This window comes from Platalea leucorodia (assembly GCF_965183815.1).
Source record: "Platalea leucorodia genome assembly, chromosome: 6".
In the NCBI taxonomy this organism is placed as follows: Eukaryota; Metazoa; Chordata; class Aves; order Pelecaniformes; family Threskiornithidae; genus Platalea; species Platalea leucorodia.
Genome location: NC_138828.1, coordinates 26218209 through 26238844, shown reverse-complemented (window position 1 = coordinate 26238844; position 20636 = coordinate 26218209). Strand labels below are relative to the sequence as shown.

Here is a 20636-nt window from a genome sequence, read left to right as displayed (position 1 = left end):
AGTACCTGCAATTTTGGGGGTAGGGTCAAGAGCAAGGGAGGCTGTTCAGACCTGAATGTGAAGGATGTCATCCTGTGATGGTGACTTGTTTTGCATTTGTTTACATGCTTTCTCTCATATTTGTAACCGGTTTATTCTTTTTCCTGTTTGGGCATGGGGGGAAAGAAATCCTAAGAACAACCAAAATGAGAAATCTTTCAAAACTTGATATTTGCCACTGTTCCAAGTTAATGAAAGCAATACATCAAAGACAAGAAGCTGAACAAATGATTCACAATAAAAATAATGTAGTAGAGGGGGGTTCTGCCTCTTTCTAAATTGTCCCCAAATTGCAATGATATTGAATATATTTGCTGTTGCAAATGATTCACCATTAAAATAATCGATGTGCAAGTTATACTGGATCTGCAGCTCGTTCACAAGCTGTGCTGTAAAATGTAGGCCGGCCTTGCCCACTGTCTGGCTCTCATTGCTGCTAATGGATGTTAGGTGCCTTTGTGCATCTACCACTGTATTCCAGCCTTGCATTTAGTTATTTCCAATCCCCAAACCATGCTATACCACCAACATTAGATTGAAATTAATTCCTATCCCCACCAATTAGTCTCAAAGTTTTCAATGAAGGACCCAAATACCTCATCTCATATCTGGGGAGACAGAGGCACAAGCACATCTGGATCCCTCAAAAGACTCTGGAAAGGGAAGCCAGTCTCTGAGGCTATGTGATGTTTCACTTACTACCTTCCCTTTCAAATTATTTTCATCTCTTTTTTGAATGTCTGAAAAAGAGCAAACATATACAGAAGTAGATGGGGCCTCTGAAAGTGTGGAAAGCTTAGCATCTAGCTAAGAGCAGATGGGGACTTCTTTGGAATATGCTCATCTTCAGGAGAGCAATCCAGTTTTTCCTGGTATCCATTAGCTAAGAGCAGTGGTTGCTGTACTCCCACATAGAAATCTGACAACAAGTTATTTAGTTTGACCGCTGCCAGAGACTGTCTTAATTTACACTGAGATGACTGCGTGGCGGCACCTTTGTTGAAGGAACATTTCTGATCCCTAAGAAAATAACACTGTTCTTGAGGTTTTGAAGATCTGTTATAAACTTTCCATTTCAAACTGAGTAGCTGTGTGAGTCCAAACACGCTGGATTCAGTACTGGCTAGATGGCCTTGACATGAGGCGAGCTTTGAATGTGGCGAAGTATAGCCGCATTTCCTGTGTGATCCGAACAAGATTTACCACATAACGATGCAGGCATTTGAGCCTAGGGGAAAGGTGGATGTTTCTGTGTATAGAATCATAGAATCATAGAATTGTTTAGGTTGGAAAAGACCTTAAAGATCATCAAGTCCAACTGTTAACCTAGCACTGCCAAGTCCACCACTAAACCATGTCCCTAAGCACCACATCTACACTTCTTTTAAATACCTCCAGGGATGGGGACTCAATCACTTCCCTGGGAAGCCTCTTCCAGTGCCTGACTACCCTTTCGGTGAAGAAGTTTTTCCTAATATCCAACCTAAACCTCCTCTGGTGCAACTTGAGGCCATTTCCTCTTGTCCTATCACTTGTTACTAGGGAGAAGAGACCGACCCCCACCTCGCTACAACCTCCTTTCAGGCAGTTGTAGGGAGCAATAAGGTCTCCCCTCAGCCTCCTCTTCTCCAGACCAAACAACCCCAGCTCCCTCAGCTGCTCCTCATAAGACTTGTGCTCCAGACCCTTCACCAGCTTCGTTGCCCTCCTCTGGACACGCTCCAGCACCTCAATGTCCTTCTGGTAGTGAGGGGCCCAAAACCGAACACAGTACTCAAGGTGTGGCCTCACCAGTGCTGAGTACAGGGGGATGATCACCTCCCTGGTCCTGCTGGCCCCAGTATTTCTGATACGAGCCAGGATGCTATTGGCCGCCTTGGCCACCTGGGCACACTGCCGGCTCATATTCAGATGGCTGTCGGCCAACACCCCCAGGTCCTTTTCTGCCAGGCAGCTTTCCGCCCAAGTGCAGGACCTGACACTGAGCCTTGTTGAACCTCATACAGTTGGCCCTGGCCCATCGATCCAGCCTGTCCAGGTCCCTCTGCAGAGCCTTCCTACCCTCCAGCAGATCAACACTCCCACCCAACTTGGTGTCGTCTGCAAACTTACTGAGGGTGCACTCGATCCCCTCGTCCAGAGCACTGATAAAGATATTACACAGAACTGGACCCAGTACTGAGCCCTGGGGAACACCACTTGTGACCAGCCACCAGCTGGGTTTAACTCCATTCACCACCACTCTTTGGGCCCGGCCATCCAGACAGTTTTTTACCCAGCGAAGCGTACGCCTGTCTAAGCCATGAGCAGCCAGTTTCTCCAGGAGAATGCTGTGGGAGATGGTGTTAAAGGCCTTACTAAAGTCCAGGCAGACAACATCCACAGCCTGTCCCTCATCCACTAAGCAGGTCACCTTGTCATAGAAGGAGACCAGGTTAGTGAAACAGGATCTCCCTTTCATAAACCCATGCTGGCTGGGCCTGATCACCTGGTTGTCCCGTACGTGATGTGTAATGGCACTCAAGATGATCTGCTCCATGACCTTCCCCGGCACCAAGGTCAGGCTGACAGGCCTGTATTTTCCTGGATCCTCCTTCCAGCCCTTCTTGTAGATGGGTGTCACATTTGCTAACCTCCAGTCCACTGGGACTTCCCCGGTTAACCAGGACTGCTGATAAAGATTGAAAGGGGCTTGGTGAGCACTTCCGCCAGGTCCCTTAGTACCCTTGGGTGGATCCAAGGTGGTGTAGATGCACTTCAGTGGGGCTATTGATCCCGCCACCTTTTTGGGGTGGAACCAGCTTCTCCCAAGCTCTAATTCCTACATGACCATTCTCAGGCACTTCCATGGTTTCTAACACATCAACAACCCTTGTGTCTTTGCTGCTGCATGGCTCTTCATCCCCTGCCTCCACTGAGACGGCAGACCAAAGGACCTCGCTAGCACACTATCCCTCAAACATTGGCGTGCCCCGCCCAGGCTTATCGCTAGTGAGCCTGGTTTTATCCCTTTCCCCTTCAATTCTAGTTTAAAGCTCTTTCAATGAGCCCTGCTAACTCCTGTCCAAGGATCCTTTTCCCCCTTTGAGGCAGGTGTATCCCGTCTGTCACCAGCAAGCCTGGTGTCATGTAGACTGACCCATGATCAAAAAAACCCAAAATTCTGCCGGTGACACCAGGCTTGGAGCCAAGTATTGATCTGCTGGCTCTTCCCGTGTCTTCCCTCATCATTCCCTGCAACTGGAAGGATACAGGAGAACACTACTTGTGCTCCTGATCCCTTAACCGGTCATCCCAAGGCCCTGAAGTCTCTCTTGCTTGCCCTTGGACTTCTAGTTGCAACTTCATCACTGCCTACTTGAAAAATCAATAATGGATAATAATCTGAGGGCTGCACCAGGGTAGGAAGTTTTCTCTTCATACTTTGCTCCATTTTGGTTTTAGATAAACTTTTTAATTATTTAGCATACACCTTGGAAAGTCTTAACTTTTGCTTCACCTCTTTTGTTGTTGCTGTTGTGATGACATATATTGGATGTGGGTTTAAGGCTGCAATCTAGACACTACCCTGTTTTCAATGCGCACTTACATTTTGACTTGTTTTTTGCATAATATGGCTCACACTTTTGATTTCCCATCAAAATTAATATACAAGGTAGCATGTTTTCCAATCAAGATTTCCAGCTCAGAAAGCTAAGTCATGCCTAGCATCGGTTAACCAGCCTGCCAACCAGAAGTTACCAAAACTTCAGACAAAGAAAAGAAAGTTTATAGTCTAAATTATTCCATAAATGTGGTTAGAAAGAAAATCTGGAGGTACAAAAAGTAAAAAGAGAACGACATGGACAATCAGAGGCTGAAAAAGAACCAGCAAGCCAGTCACTGAACACAAGACTAGCTTTTTTTTCTGGGTTTGAAATATACAACCTCACTTTCTCCATGAACAACTGTGAATTCTGGAACAAAAGCCATAAAAAATATTTTTGAAAACTTTCAACTAATTCTGCCTGCAAATAAGAAGACCAGCTCCAAAAATTGTTCCGAATGGCACAGAAGTAGAACAAACAGAAGGTTATGCCAGTGATTTTATTTGTTATTTATTTGAACTGACATGATTTCTTCCTTAGTGCAAATTAACTTCCCATAAATTCATTGGTAAATTCACCACACTGAAAATTAATCCCCACTAATAAGAGGGCTAAATTATTTGTGATTATTTGCTTTGAGGAACATATGTTGCTCTGGTTTAAATACATACTAATGGGAAGGCAATATTTTTTTTTTTTTGACATTCTGCCATTAGAGCACAAGTTCAGAGTTCACAAACAACCTAGATGAGTTGTGGCTATAGCATTTACAGGGGAAAATCAGTAGAGGTGTTCAAAGGCCATTAAGTGTTTGCTGTATAGATTGGGATGAAACATCATCCCTCAAGTATGAGAATGAACATACTCACCAAGCAATATCACCATAATCAAGTTCCTCATGGGCCGTGTCTGTGTAACTGCGGAAAAGCAGTTTGCTGGTCAGTTTTAAGCATGTTACACTTCTTTCTACATGGCTGCCTTGTGGTTGATGTGCAGACAGCCTGCCTGGCCTCATTTCCTGCTGGGAGACCGTGGGATGGTGGGTCCTGTGCTCCCTGTGTGGTCTAGAGCATCACGCACAGTGTGCACAGGAGACGACCTGGAATCAACCACGTTTGCTGTTTATCCTCGCGATGTCTCTATTTGCTGGAAAGGTACTATAGCCTCGTTTCACATCAGGGGAACTGCAGTATGCAGAGGGAAAATTATTTATCCTTTGTTGTAGAGCTGAGATGGGACGAGCAGTTTCCCAAGCCTTGTGGCAGTGCTTCTGAGGCACTGAAGCCTCTACTCAACCTAATTAAGGTGGGAATTAAACCAGCCCAAATAAAGTCCTTCCAGGAAGGATATGGGAACATGACTGAGCCTCTGGCTCACATGCTGGTGTCTGATCTGCTGCCAAAGCAGGGCAGATCTATGCTGCCTTTTCCTCATCGCTCATGGAGAAACTACAATTTAGCCCTCTTATTAGTGGGGATTAATTTTCAGTGTGGTGAATTTACCAATGAATTTATGGGAAGTTAATTTGCACTAAGGAAGAAATCATGTCAGTTCAAATGCGTTCAGTTAATTGTTGATGGCATTGGTGTGGCCATTAGATAGGAAAAACGCATTGCTATTTTGGGGTTAGCAAGGGAATACATCCTGATTAGATTAAAGGCTGGAGAAAGCGCTATCCCCTGGACAGTCAAATATTGAAAGAAAATTATACTTCATTAGCATATTTTATTAGCTAATTGATTAAGGAATGCTTTTAAAGAAACACAGATAGAGCCTGGGGTAGGACTCTCCTCTGCCCAGTACATCTGAGGGGGAGGTGCAAATGAGCTTTTGAGCCATCTTTGCTGTATCAGCTGTGATTGTTGGACCACCCCGTACTTTCTGATGCTGGAATGTAAATCAGCAGGGCCCCAAGCCTGCTGCAACCTGCACCAGCACCGTACCGCATTCAGACAGCACGCCAGCAGCGCGGGGTAAAGCAGCGACCTCGCCAGTTCTCTCCTCTCTGCCCCTCGGGCAGCTCTGTGGAGACCCGCGACCTAAATGTACTTAGCAGTCGTGCCGATTGCGGCAGCATCCAAACAAGAGCCTTCTGAAGTGAGGACGCGATGACCTGTGTTATCAGCGTTCTGAAGCACAGCATATCGCACATCATCTTCACTGCAAGGCACAGCACTTCTTGTTCTCTCAGAACCTGGCACAGGCTGAACATGAACAAAGGTTTTAAAAGAAACAATGTTTTAAAACAGGCCTTTACATCTTATTGCTCGTGTTTTCTGAGACCATGAGGATGGTCAGATACCTGTGTTTAAATGCTCTGCTTTGTTGCCTATGAAACCCTTGCCTGGGTTGGCTACTGCCACACCAGTAAAGGTATTTGAGCAGTTAAGGATTCAGATAAACAGCAACTGATTTCATAAACCATCAAATATTAAGCTGCGTTTTTAAAAATCCCATGTTAGAATATGGACAGGCAGATAGAGAAGGAAGGATATTTTTAGTCCCTGAAGCACATATTTAGTTTGGCAAAGGTATGTTCCTTAACGTGCAGTTTCTCATGTTTGGGTCACCCTTTGTATGAAGGCTTCACTGATAGAGTTTATATTTAGGAAGATAATCCTGCTTGAATTCTCATATCCCCCCGATACCTCAACAATTATCGTTGTTACCCTTTCGGAACTTGTAGAGACAGGAGAATCAAAGACAAATATGACTGCCAGAATACAGATCCCCAGCTGGCATAAATTACTCATCTCTTGTTTAATTGGGGTTGGCGTTTCAGAGCCAGAACACAACTGTCTGCAAATATGAAGCAAACTCAGTGCTATTTTAGTGCGTGGATCACAGGACACAGTCCTCCCCGGGGGTCTCTGGTCAAAAGGCTCCCCAAACCCATTACGCAGAGTCCAGCTTCACTGACCAACCTGCCCACCACCACCGCGCAGTGACAGTGCACGTCTCTGTGCGGTGACTGTGTGTCACACAGGCAGCAAAGGCAGCATGAAGGCCAGGGGAGGGGAGCCAGCCCTGCAGGCACGCCGCTCTGGGCCAGGCAGAGTGCGTGCGTCACGCTGCTGCAGCCCGACACACTTGCGGCCCGACTGCTGTGCCCTGCTGCAGTGCGATGCGTTCAGCACCACCTCACCCCTTTGCACTGATTAAGGGCAGTCCCTTACGGGAACGTTGCTTCAAGCTCCAGGCTTGTCAGAGTATCTATTTTCTTGTTTCTCTGTATTCTGCTCTATGGGTGTTATTAATGGAATAAAAAGTGAGCCTCATTCCCTTCCCTTGCCCACGCACATTAATTTAAATGCAAATCCACACAGAAAGATCAAAATTAATTATACTTTCTGCAGCAGGCTACACGGAAAATTGAAATGCACAGGGCTGTCTTTTCTTCTTCCTTTACTCTTTTTTTTTTTTGAGGTGGAAAGGAGAAACAATGTAGCAAAAATATTAAAATACGCATCTAAATGTTGTATACTTGCTTGCTTAGTTTCTGATGCTTTTTGCTTGTCTAAATTTCCACAGTTGCTTTTAGTGTCAAGCTGTTTCAGAAGGAAAATAGAAAGCTTAATCTGCTAGTGACGTAAATTGACCTCTAAATGACAAATAATATTCTGTTTAGCCCTAATAACAATCGATCTTCATTAAGAAAAACTATGCTGACTCTTAAGAAATTTATCCATTATTGCTCGATCAGAATATAGCTAAAGTCTGAGATTTTTTTTCAGGGAAAAAGAGGTTGGGGGGAGAGGAGTGTTCTGTTCTTCAATGAGTTGAGGCATTTGTATAGGTTTTTTCAATGAAAATGCAATCGGGTGAATTTGTGACCTAAGGTGCACGGGCTGGAATTCCACATCTGGGCACAGTCACAGCAGATTAACTACTCCCAGGAACCCAAGTATGGACAGGGCTATCCTGTTTGCCAGGTCGTGGGCAAGAAAAGCAAAATTCTGACACTTTTTAAGGGGAATGGCTGCAGGCATTGTATGCAATATAATACTCTTTGCTATAGAGACGTTAGGTATGCTCTGAAAAACCTTCTGCATCAGGCGCTGTGGGGCTTCAGTGGAGGCGCCAGGGTGACAATTACAGGACTTTATGTAGGAAAAATGGATGCTCACAGATTTTAAGCATTTAAGGCCAATGGGAACAATCAAATGGACAGCTAAAAAAAAGAAGCATGTAGCCAGACACTTCGTCAGGCTGGGGCTTACTTGCTTAGTAGACTGTGGGAAGTGCGTGTTGTTCTGCCCCTTGGCCAGACCCTGTCCTTAGCACTGTTGGTCTTAGCCAGTGTCTGGAGACATAAGTTCAGCCAGCCCACTGCTTGCTCTCCCTCTGCAAGCAGTATGGTTGTAGCTAGATGCATTCATGTATTACAAAAACCAGAAGAAAGAAATGGATGCTTGTGATCAAATAGCTCCTTTTTCAAATTCCACATGTCATTAAGAAAGTGGTTGTTTGTGTCCCCATAGCAACTACAGGTCAAGGTGACTTTGTAAAACACATGGCCAGAGATCTTTCCTAGAAAGCTTACAAATGAAACAAATCAGAGAAAATACTCACAGAAAAAAGCCGACAAGGAAAAGGGGTTTATCCCTGGGTATGGAGCCATTAAAAACAACATGCATTTCAGTACCCTGCTGAGATTTTACTGAAGAGGACACACTGGAACTGCTCTTTTCACTGGCTTCCCATAAAACCCTGGATCTAGTTCAAGACCTTGCTCCCACTCTTTAAATATTCTGATGCACCATATCAAAGGTCATTCTACAAGAAAAACACAGCCTACCTGAATGATCCCAGATTCAGCGAGTGCCTTCCCAGGGCCAGCCCTGTGCCCTAAAGACTTAGGGAGAGATGGAAGCAAAGCAGCAAAACATCTCTTGGGCTGCGGCCAAAGAGGGCCTTTTGAGTGGAGCCATGTGAAGAGTTGCTGGGGCCTTGCTTGCACCAGGCTTGCTGCTGAGAGCTGCAATTCCTCGAGTGGGCTGGTCATTCAGATTGCAGTACTCGGTGGCTGTCATTTATTACACTGAAAGGCAAGCATAGTAAGAAAGAGCTTCAGGTACTTTCTCTCTTGGTCTTGTGGCCCGGCTAAGTTTTACTGTAGTTTCTTAGGTGTCCTTTGCTCACTGCCATTATGCTCAGGAATCACTCAAGTGCAATGTTAGCACAATAAATCCCACAGACTTTTCTTCCAAATAAAAACAGAAAGAAACAGCTTCAAGTCATTTCAGCATTCTGCTTTCCTGCTGTCAGCTCAGTGAAGCAAGGGTATGCAAACTTCAGTCCAGCAAAGGCTGCAACTGTCAGCATGGTGCTATCTCTATCTATTCCTGTTTTCTCAGAAGCGTTCCCGAGAACGCTCAAACACACCTGCTGCAACCAAGAAACACACTTATGACCATTGCTGTTTAAGGCTGCTGTCGTGGTTTAACCCCAGCTGGCAACTAAGCACCACACAGCCGCTCACTCACTCCCCCACAATGGGATGGGGGAGAGAATCCCAAAGGTAAAAGAGAGAAAACTCATGGGCTGAGATAAAGACAATTTAATAGGTAAAGCAAAAGCCACTCATGCAAGCAAAGCAAAACCAGGAATTCATTCACTGCTTCCCATCGGCAGGCAGGTGTTCAGCCGTCCCCAGGAAAGCAGGGCTCCATCACGTGTGATGGTTACTTGGGAAGACAAAACACCATCACTCCGAACATCCCCCCCTTCCTTCATCTTCCCCCAGCTTTATACGCTGAGCATGACGTCGTATGGTATGAGATATCCCTTTGGTGAGTTGGGGTCAGCTGTCCCGGCTGTGCCCCCTCCCAGCTCCTTGTGCCCCCCCAGCCTGCTCACTGGTGGGGTGGGGGGAGAAGCAGAAAAGGCCTTGACTCTGCGTAAGCCCTGCTCAGCAATAATGAAAACATCCCTGTGTTATCAACACTGTTTTCAGCACAAATCCAAAACATAGCCTCATATAAGCTAATATGGAAAAAATTAACTCTATCCCAGTCAAAACCAGCACAGTCACAGACACGGAACAGCTATATTTGTTCAGTATTTACTTGTCAAGGAAAGACGTCGGCAAGTTTTCAGATAATCTGTGTGTCAGTATGTTTGCCTGTCTCTATACATTATGCACGAACCCAGCATCCCCACACATACTAATACGTGAATCTTTCCTAGAAATCTCATCTTATTGCTACATAGATATCAGAACTACCCTCTGGTTAAGGTGGTGGAATGCATTTCAGCCGTGCTCAGTTCACATAAGCAAGTGCTGTTATGTTTCTCAGCTGATGTGTAACATTTTGTGATCATATGAGGGATATTGGTGCCGCAGTGGTCCCCAGAATTTCCTGTATTTCTGCAAATTTAAACAACATGCTGCTGATGATTGATTATAGTAATTTTGTTGTTCATATCATCCTATTCATATCACAGCAGGTATTGCTTGTAATTATTAAGGCTATTTGTTATTAGAGATGCATGGGTGGTAAAATACAATCAGAAGCAAACAATTTATCTGATAACAAAATTAGCTGATCATGGAAGGTCAATCTGCTAATTATCTCCAAACTGTATCCGTCAGCTCTGTTTTGCATTTCCTAGACTCCTTGCTCCCCAGCAAAATAGCTTTTGCAGGGCTGCGTTCTAAGGAACACACTGGATTTCTCAGCAAGAGAGGTCTTCATCATGTTACTCCTTTGCTCTCATACAGGTTCACATAGCTTCATACATACTTTGTGACAAATAGACATTTGATTGGTAATTTACTACAGAACAAACAGCACACTACAGAATTTTTATGGAAGGTTCTTTATGAAACTTAATAAAAGTTAGTTAGACTAACCCTTTCAGTTTCATAACTATTGGAAAGTACCTAGTACTTAGATTTCTTAGTTGTTAAATTTTCAAAATGTCTTCTGATATTTAAGTGGTGGAGCACACATTAAGGTCAATTTGAATCATGGATGTGGAGTACCTTTGGACGCTTTTAAAACTGCATATGGCTTTTAAAACTGTCCTCAGTTCCTGTGATTGTCAGCTGATTCATTTACTGAAATTCTAGTATAAATCCAGTGAAAAAACAAACTGTGTGAGCAGTGGGACCAGTAGAACTTGGTTTTCTGTGCATCTTTGCGTAGTGGTATTGGCAGCTGGGCATGGCACCAAGGCTGTCATTTTAGCAAGCATTTGGATGATTGTTTAATAGCACTACATCTCCTTTTTATATCCAGTATTAATAGGTGGTTTCATAGTTGAGTATGGTCAAATTAAAGGCAGCTGTCAGTTTTTATATACCCTGTCAGTTTGCTTATGTTTTAATTTTTGTGTTAAATACTGGCAGGTACAACAGCCCATCCAAAATTAAATATTTTTCCTCATGTTCATTTTTTAAAACAGATTATTAAAAGCAAGCATTGAGTCACTTTCCAAGGAAATATCATCCTGTGTTGAAAAATGATGATGCTTTAAAGGTAATAGCATTAAAGTATTTTAACTGTTTTTAAATAAATATATGGATTTGTTCCACAAAGTTGGAACAGATTCCTAACAGAGAAGATGGAATAAGGTAAAAGCCTTAAGACTTATCATGAATTGCTTACCCTTCCAGACTGAAGGAAGCCTACATACATAGAAGGAACATTGTCTGAATCACAACAGAATGAATCATAGAATTGTAAAACAGTTTGGGCTGGAAGGGACGTTCAAAGATCATCTAGTCCAGCTCCCCTGCCATGGGCAGGGACATCTTTTACTAGATCAGATTGCTCAGGGAAGAAGAATGATGTTGATGACACTTAAAATCAAGGACTTTGTGAATAACCTTTCAGCTGAGGAATGGGCAAAGCTTTCAGGTGCCTGTGTACATGCAGTTGAGGGGGGACTGTATTGAAGTCTGAGACAAACACCCTTCAAGAGAAGGATAAGTCAGGAGGTAGAAATAATCAAACAGGAGACGGAAAACCAGGAAGACATTTCAATAGCTGTTCAAACATGCTGCAAAGAAAGGAACCAAAACTGTTCTACTCAAATGCTAGAAATCTAAGAAATGTGATGGAGGAACCACAATGTTGGCTAAATGTCAGAGGATATAATATTGGCTAAATGGACCTGTGGTTTGAACCGTGATGGCCATTCTTATTTTCTGGTCAGCCTATATTTGCTTTTTCAAGTCAAAAGCGGTCTGGGATGTAAGTGGGCTGAAATGTTATTTTTACAACTTCATTCCAAGTGTGAAATGCATAGCCAAAACCGTAACCTTGCATAAGGGAGCTGAACAGCTCTGCTCATCACAAGGAATATACCGGGACCGGGACCTACTGAGTACCAGTGGCTGAGCTCTGATGCACCATCACAACGTCAGAAAGTAAATAATAATACATGCCTGATGTTAGATGCAACAGGAGTTACAAGATAAACTTCAGTCACCCAGGCTCTTGGATTGCCATTAATCTCTGCAGGAGGCACCAACGGGAAGTGTTAATAAGAATAAACTAGGAAGTAAACCCTACTAAAAAAAAAACAAGTCTGGAAAAGAGAAACCCTCTGGCTTTAGATTGGAAGCAAGGGGAGCTTTGCCAGGTGTGGGAGTACAGAGAGGCCTTTGAGTGCTGCACGCGGCTGCAGCTGTGTCTCTGTCTTTAGTGAGTGCTTGGTTACTCTGTCTGGGAGCATGCACTCTCCACATGCACTTCTGAACTCCTGCTGATGGCAGGTGAAGCTTATCTGCCAGATAACCTGCTATTCTGAGAGGCAGTAGCAAGAATTAATATGGGTGATAATTAGTCACTGCGTTTGTCTTTTTTTCACTATTAAAAGAAAGAAGAGCTCTTCTCCTATAGAAATGACATGAATGTGTGTTTGCGAGAGCCAGGCTGGATCGGAATGGTTTCCTGCATTGCCAAATAGAAATCCAGAGCTGTCCTAGTCAGAGCTCTGGAGGATCCCTGTGGAAAACACCCAGTCACAGGAAGCAGGCAGGTAAATGGTGACAAGTGGGGCCAGGGTCCCCTTGGCTGACTGCTACCAAGTGGTGAGCAGGAAAATCTCTGATGCCTAGGAATGTGTGAGGTTTCCTCTCTCTGAAAGGAGTCTCATCAGGCTGGGAGAGCAGACCAGCCAGGCCTCTGAGACCTCCCAAAGAATAAAGTGGGGTCACACTTCTCTCCAGAAAGCAACACTGTTTTTTGCAGGACCCCGGGCAGCTAAGACTTGGGAACAGCCTTGGTAAAGTCTGCTGCCAGTAAAGATTGAAAGTGGGAAACTTTCATGTTCAGATTAAACCAACATACTTACAAATAGACATGTGTTTGTATTTTGTCCCCCACTCCATTTGCATAGCATTTCCACTTGATATTAGCTAGTGGCCCCCCACCAATGATGAGAGCTGGGAAGGAACCTCCCAACAGCTAATTGCAGGTCCCTCCAGCAAAATGCACACAGCACCCCAAGGATGGTCTGGAAACCAGAGAGACACAGTGGTGTGATAACAAGGTCACTGCAGACAAGCAGCAGCAAAGGCACACTTCCATCTGTCTAAATCTTTGAGTATGTTTGAACATAATGGTGTACTGAGGCTAAAGGAGTGGAAATGTGGGATGACGTACTTAAACACATAACCTCTGTTTGCCCTTGTGAAGATTATGAGCCATACCTAAAAGTGCACTGCCACAGGATCAGGTAAATTGGCTTTTATTGAAACATACTGTAATATGAAGGGGGGCTGGGGGGGAAGATTCCAATTTAACACAAGTACATTGCATTTCAGGCTCCCAAATAACTATTGATATCTGCTGTCCTGGAGCAAATCATATCTTCCTTGACAAGTCAGACAGCTGCTCTTTCTCTATCTTCCTTTTGTTATCTTTAATAGCCATATATTGTTGTGGCACCTTGAAAAAAATGTTTGTGACTTACTTGATGGATATCTCACCTCCTGCTATTAGCCCTGGTTCATGGGTTCATCTAATGCCTGTTCTTGCCTACAAAACTCAGACTAAGTGCTTTTGAAATGAGAGTGTGCTGGGTGCCACTGCACAGGGGGTGCAGTGCACACTGTGTACAGCTCCCCTTCCCCTCCGGCTGGCAGCCGGTGGGGTGAACGAGCTCTCTTGATCATCCTGAAATACAGTTAAAGTAGAAGCAACCTCTGGAGCTTGTCTGGTCCAGGCTCCTGCTCAGAGCAGGGCCAACTTTCAAGTCCTATAAGATTGCTCAGGGTCTTCACCAGCTGAGGCCTGACTATTTCCAGGGAAGTAGATCCCACAGCTTCTCAGGGCAAATGTTCCCATGTTTGATCACAGTCATTGTGGAGAATTTTTTTCCATTTGTTTAAGGCATGGGAATACTGGTGTCTTAAATACAGGAATACTAACAATTGTGAGATAGGTCTAAAGAAAACCATGGCTGTATTTGACCAATTTCACCCAGACTTTGAATTGAAAAGACAAAGCGAATCTCTTTCAGGCTATCAACTGTCCTAAAGTGTGTCAAAGAAAATAAAGATAAATGTGGTTGCAATGGCTGGGGGTGGAGATAGTGCAGCTGTTCCCTCGCTTTCCTCCGTCAGACTTTGCTGCCCCCAAATCTCAGTCAACCCCATGGGCTGTGTCAGGTGTCCCCAGGCTACTGCAGGTCAGCCCTAAAATGTACCAGGTCAGCCCTAAAAACCTTCAAGAGCAAACTGAAGCATGTGTGAGGGTTAAGCTAAGTTATGTCATGCAAAGGAGGAGTGCTTATATTGCCCATTCAGCCAGCACAGCTGTGGGGGCACAGCCTTCTGCATACAGGCACTACAAAGAGCTGGACAAGTTAACAATTTGAATAGCCACGATTCCTTCTGCATTCTTTCTGTGGCACTTACCCACTTGCCCTGACACTGAGAGAAACAAATGCAGCTGGAGCTCTGTACTTGTTTGAGCAAACTGACGGGTCTCTGTCCAAAATCATCAAAGGGCACCTAATAACAACTGCCAACTGCTATCGTGCATTTAGGAGCAACGTTTAAACTAGAGCATTTAAAAACCTGCTTCTAGGGAACATCCGTAAGTTGATGGGTATCATGGAAGTCGTATGTAATCCAGTATTAGCTACACAGGTGCCTCTGCTTTTTGTGTCTCTATTTGCCTGATTAATCTGTGATTAAGAACTAGTGCTAGCTGCATGTCCCTAGTAAGGTTTTGCATTCCTAAATGGGAAAAAACAGCCCCTTTGGACCAGACTGTAGAACAAGCATCATTTTGGAAGGAGGGGCAAAACTGACATATTTAGTACAGAGTTTTGGCAAATATAGTAATAAACAGGGTCCTCTTGACACTTCCTATTGGTGCGTGCACATGCCCATTTTTCGTGTGCTGATGGAGCATTCAGCATTGAGATTGGCCCTTCCAACACTCAAGTGGGGAGAAGGGATTTCTGCTCTGTGTGTATTGTGTGCTCCTAGCTTTCTTGTATTCTCCTTGTACAGCTGAGACCGCAAGAGCGGATTTTTTTTTTAATCTCACATTTGTAGCTATCAGCTAAAAAGAATGCTATCAGAAAGAGAAATTTAGATCCTCCACCATAAAATTAACAGCCCTGCTTTGTGATTTAAACAGGTCCCCAGTGGTACCCTTCCCGTGTTGGCCTGCAACTAGAACGCAGTAAGTATTCACATGGTTGAATACAACCACCTAATGTATTACTAATCCTCTGGCAAATTCTCCTCCTAACAGTATTGCTCTCTATATACGTGTTATTGGGTGAACTGTTAGCACTTTTTCATTAATTGATATCAATGATTAACTTATTAGCTTTCTCAATAAAGGAATCGAATGGTTTTCATAACTGCTGAGTAAAAATGTTTCAGAATACGGTATATGATCAATTCATGAAGACAAGGCAGTTTTAAAACCATTCACTCAGTTCCCTTGCTCACTGCATTATCCATTTTAATACTTGCTCACAGCCTCATCAGAAGATGCAGCCGGCTCCAGGAGGCAGCCTCTTTTTTTGTGCCAGTACACCAGTTCTTGGTGGACGTGGCAGTGGGAGGGAGATGAAGCTGCCACGGGCTGTGTGGCATTTGGTCTGTGGATATGTAGCGTTGCAGAGCCAGAGAAGATGAGGGCTCAGCACCTGGTGGAATTTAGCACCCTCACTGACTTAAACAGTCAACAAACACGTATTGAAAGGGAGACACAATACACAAAGTAGAAAAGAGAAAAGAAGTGTTGCAGCCATGGCAACACCCCATGCCAGTAGCTGTTGGGGTTTCCTAATATCCAACTCACTTCCTCTATAACAAAAAGAGAACCAGATCTTGCCATTTTATGTTTCTGCCTGTACACCCTAGGTCCATCAGGACTGGAAGCAGATGGCTCAGAATACTGTGAAAAGTAATGTAATGCTCAGATACACCTGGTCTGCCTAGGTCAGACAGCTTAAAAAGAAATCTTGGTCTGTGGGCCTTTGGCCAAGAAGTTGCATTCATCATGATGGTGCCACCTATTGTAAAATAGCCTGAGAATGCAAATGCTTCAGCAAAAGATATCAGTGTGGGAGACACTGCATAACATTGACTTTCCCATTAGTCTTGCGAGACAGAACAAAAAGTGCTCTATAAAATTGTCTGTGTGATTGCATGGCGTGTCTCTAATGGTCTAGATTAACAGAGATAGCATCGTAACAATTGCTATGCATTGCCACCCAGTGTCATGTCAGCCTAATGCTTTTGTTAAAATGGGAGGAGAATAACTCTCACAGAAATGCTCTAAGTTGCTAACCTGGAGAATAAGTATCAAGTCACCGAAATAAATCAGAATACAAGTTGGGCTTACACCTTGACCCAGGCAGGGCAGCCTACAAGTTATGCTGAGCTTCTGAGAGGTTTCCTGTTGTTCATGCCATCTCCTTTTCCCTTTTTGTCATTACAGATGGGCCCTATTTGAAGGATTCCATTAACATTCAAAGCCTTGCTGTTTCCTCCATCATTACACTGTATTTTACAGACCTGGGTCAGCAGGTTGGTTGGACCACAGTAAGTATGTTCTTATAACAATCAACATGATACATCTTAATGTGTAACGTGTTTTAGCATCAAGTTACTCCAACTTCCTCAGCTTGTCCTTCCCTTTGTCAAATGGTGTAATTACTTTATCAGCAGTCAAAACAGAATTTAATGGATAGTGACCCAAGTTATCAACGTGCTAAGTCTGACATCCAATTAAAGATTAGGAGGTGGACATAACACTATTGCCTGAGGAAAAAAAAATCAATTTTTAAAAACAGTTTTAGTTTATCTAGGGTTCATATGCCTATGCAGGACCTGTAGCCAAATGCATTCATTTGCTGCAAGGCTCCTCAGCTTCGGCAGTGGAAGGATATTAAAAAGAAAAAATGGATTTCTGGTAATCCTGTTACTAATGCAGGAAAATTATTGAATGGGAATGTCTTACTCTTTGTTCACCCAAAGAACAGTTCTGAGAGAGTGCTGAGGCCAAGGATTCCAGGCAGAAGATGCACAGCCAGGCTCAGGAGTCACAAAACTTTTGAATCTCTTTGTAAAACAAAAGCATTTGCCATGAGCAACAATACCTGTATTATGCTGTGGGTAGAACCACAGTCTGTTTTTACTTCTGGTCTCAGTTTGACTTTGGCTCCTTTCCTGTAAGCAGCTGTTGGAAGGTCAGAGTGGCAGAAGAGAGGCAACAGGCTCCACCCAAATGGGGTTGTGGGGAACTCTAACCTTAGGGGCTCACCTGCGGAAGGAGGAAGTGAAAGATGCAGTTCTTTCACAGACCAAAGACAGAAGGCAGCAGAAGGGTTGAAAGGACAGTGAAGGAATGGGAGATGAAGAGACCTTTCCAACGTCCTGCAGCAGACGTAGGTGGCAGAGCTGAAAGTAGTCTCACTACTAGACTGACCTAGCTTTTACTGTAGTTTGCACATACTGCGTTAGCTGGAGTAACACACAGCCCACATCTGTATATAGGGTAAAGAGATTCCCGATTTCTGCAGTGAGAAACATGAGTAAGATAGAACTACAGTTTCTGAAAGCCATAAAAGCCATGATGAGACTGTTCATAGCAATGGAAAATAAATCGCCAATTGCTTGCAATTCTTTTAATGAAGCGAGTGAGTTCTTTCTAACTGCCATCATGGCTGTAGGCCAAATTATTAGATTCTTACCTCAGGCAGCCCACAGATCCCACCCTGCTCATGTGGGGTGACCACAAGGTGCACTGACAAGCCACTGTCCTTCCTTGGCTGTGCCTATATGAATGGAGCTTGTGAGCATCAGGTCCTTAAGCAGCTTGCAGATGATAGTACTGGTTCCTCTCACCAGTAGGTCACTATGGGCTAGGAAGCGTTACTACAAGACACTTAGAATGGACTTGCTATTTTACAGCTCCTTATCCATTAAACAGTACGCTCAAGGTGGATGTTACTGCCAGAACTGCCTTTGACTTTGGGAAGAGTCAGCTTCTGGATCAGCACTGTAAGGTCACGTATCCATCTCCCCTGCTCAAGCTCACGTGCATTTCTCTCTCTCCAGGGAAGCAGATAGCCCCTAGCAGCACAAACTCTGGGAGGTTTTAGCCCCTATGAACAAGAACATGACCTATATCTATCCTTCCCAGTTTTAACAGCAGGACCCAAATCCCTGGGTGGTGACAAGCAGTTTATTTCAGTGGAGTCAGAGCAGTTCACACTGTGTGACCTACCCGTTTCAGTAGAGGTCTGCGAGTTTACCAAGGCTGAGGCTTTACCCCACTGATTCCCATACTGATTAATGGCCTACCGAGGCCATACTGATTAATGCTAGCTGGGGTCCTGTTTCCCCCCCAACCCATCCCACCACCTCTCAACCGTGGAATTTCCTTGCAAAGCAAAATTGTGAGTAGTGCAGCCTCCTGTTCGCTGCAACTAAGTAATCTGCAAGGACCTTATTTATTCTCTCCTTTCCTGGTGGTTTATGTAGCCTAAGACAGTAACATAACTAAAGCTTAATATCCCATTATAAATAGTGCAGTTATGACTAGGCATTGATACTGCAGACAGTGGCATTTTTTTATGATTTAGTCTGTGTGTGCAGAAAGTTGACTCCATGAGTTTCTGAATATTCATCTTATCCCATTCTGTTCCATATTCTAAATTGTCTCCATTCTCAGTGGGAGAAATATTCTTCCTAGCCACATCATTTAAACAATCAAGAGATTTTTATATTATAGCTAGTCTACAGCAATAGAGAAAAAGTTCACAGAAGATTGTATTCTAACAATAGCAATTAAGAACGTATTTGTACACAGCATGTTTTACTGCCATTTTTACTGTGCTTAGAGCTCCCTTTCTCCCATCCCCCTTGATGCTCTACCAGATTTATGCACACAGTGAGGGATGCTTCTGATTTAAAGGGTTGACATTTAAATAAACAAGGCACAGAATAAAAATATTCTTATCTCGTCAGCAAAATGATAGCTGAGGTACAAAGGGCCACATTCAGCTCTGGACTCCAAAAATAGACACAAAAGCACATGGAGATATGTTGGTGCTCCAGAGGTCGATGCATTGGGCATGGATGTGCTTAGGGAAAAACTAAGAACAGAAGTGGGTCTTCTGGGGCTTTGTCACCTCATTGGAGATCACACTTGAGATGCCCGCTTAAGGATCAAGAACACTAAGACCCCCAGCACTGAAGATTTACACCAAGACAATGAGCTCATGTTTTCTAAAAGGGGAAAAGCGGTACCCACCTCCACCTCCTGGGAGCAGTACCCCCTCCAGGCATGTTGTAAAATAAAAGATGATGCTGTTGTCTGTTCCCAAACAAATAGTTTGGGTCCCTAAGTGTGGGAGCATATTTCTGAATCAAGAAACCTCAGCTTCCCTTTTGGAGCATGCACGGCCTCTGATTTACAGTTTTTGTTACAGTTCACCTTGGTGGCTCAAGTCCCTCTGTCAGAGGCTGCCGCTTTGTAGGAAGGAAGTTTCCTTCCTCAGCCTTCTTGAAACACGGTTGCACAGTGATCGAAATATTTTTGGTGTTTTGTGCTGTGAAAGGCCAGACATCCTCCAGGCTCAGGTTACACCACAGCTCTGAGGTTGGTTGACCAGATTTCAACACGTTCTAGAGGCTGGGTTACTCTGAGGGAGGAGGGAGGACAAACTGGGGTGAGGGATTTGCAGTTCTCACCCACTGGAGCAATTACTTGTCAATCTCTTTTGAGAATGAGGCCCTTTCCTGGGATAATGTGGGTAGAAATCCAACCTCAGCTGGCTCTTTTAGAAGAATGGAGGCCCTCAAGGCTCATCTCCAGAAAGCAATTCAGGGAGAAAACAAAACCTGTTTCTTAGTATCATAGATTTTGTTAGAACTCTCTCTCTACTCTGCCTTCTTTTTTGTAAAACAAATATTATCTGAAACACATAATTTACTTCTGCACAAGATTTACCAATTCTTTTACCCTACCTGGAGGGGATAGTTGAGGTTTGCTGACTGATGCTGCAGAGATACTAATGGGAGCTGAGTTTACAGATCTTTTCTATATGCCTCCTGCAAAGATTGTACCCCCAGGGGTGTTTGAAATTCCCACCACTGGAGTGATGGGTTTTATTTTTAATCTCTGCCCGATTTTGGGCCTAAGCATGTTTGACAGAGACCTCTTTTTACATATTGCAATGCGGCATGTGACTTTTTGAAACATGGCTGGCATTTTACTGCTAAGAATGCATACTGCTGCTGTAGTCAAAAGAAAACCTTTCTTCCTGCTCAAATTCAGACTTCTGTTAAAGCTTTCCTCATTTGAGCAATGATTGCAATTACTGATTTATCAGCTTCTGTTGTCTAGTTGCTACCCGGGCAGGCTACCAGAAGGATCAAAATAGAACTGGGAACACAGCATAGAACTGTGAAAAATATATTTTACCTCCAAGTCTGTGAATTTCATAAGATTAACCCTGAAACACAGTACTTCAGTAAATATTTTTTGTAACTCTGATTTAAAATTAGGGATTGCTCAA

At 43.9% G+C, this 20636-nt stretch overlaps 1 protein-coding gene across 1 annotated transcript in view; it reads left to right on the top strand.

The window, feature by feature from the left end:
* Positions 1-20636, top strand: part of TECRL (trans-2,3-enoyl-CoA reductase like) — a gene marked incomplete at both ends in the record, with an annotated part of 67285 nt that overhangs the window by 24024 nt on the left and 22625 nt on the right. Inside the window, 2 exons of the mRNA XM_082315469.1 lie at positions 15233-15277; positions 16550-16653. Of these exons, the coding sequence (XP_082171595.1) occupies positions 15233-15277; positions 16550-16653 (149 nt within the window). The remainder of the gene's footprint in view (positions 1-15232; positions 15278-16549; positions 16654-20636) is intronic.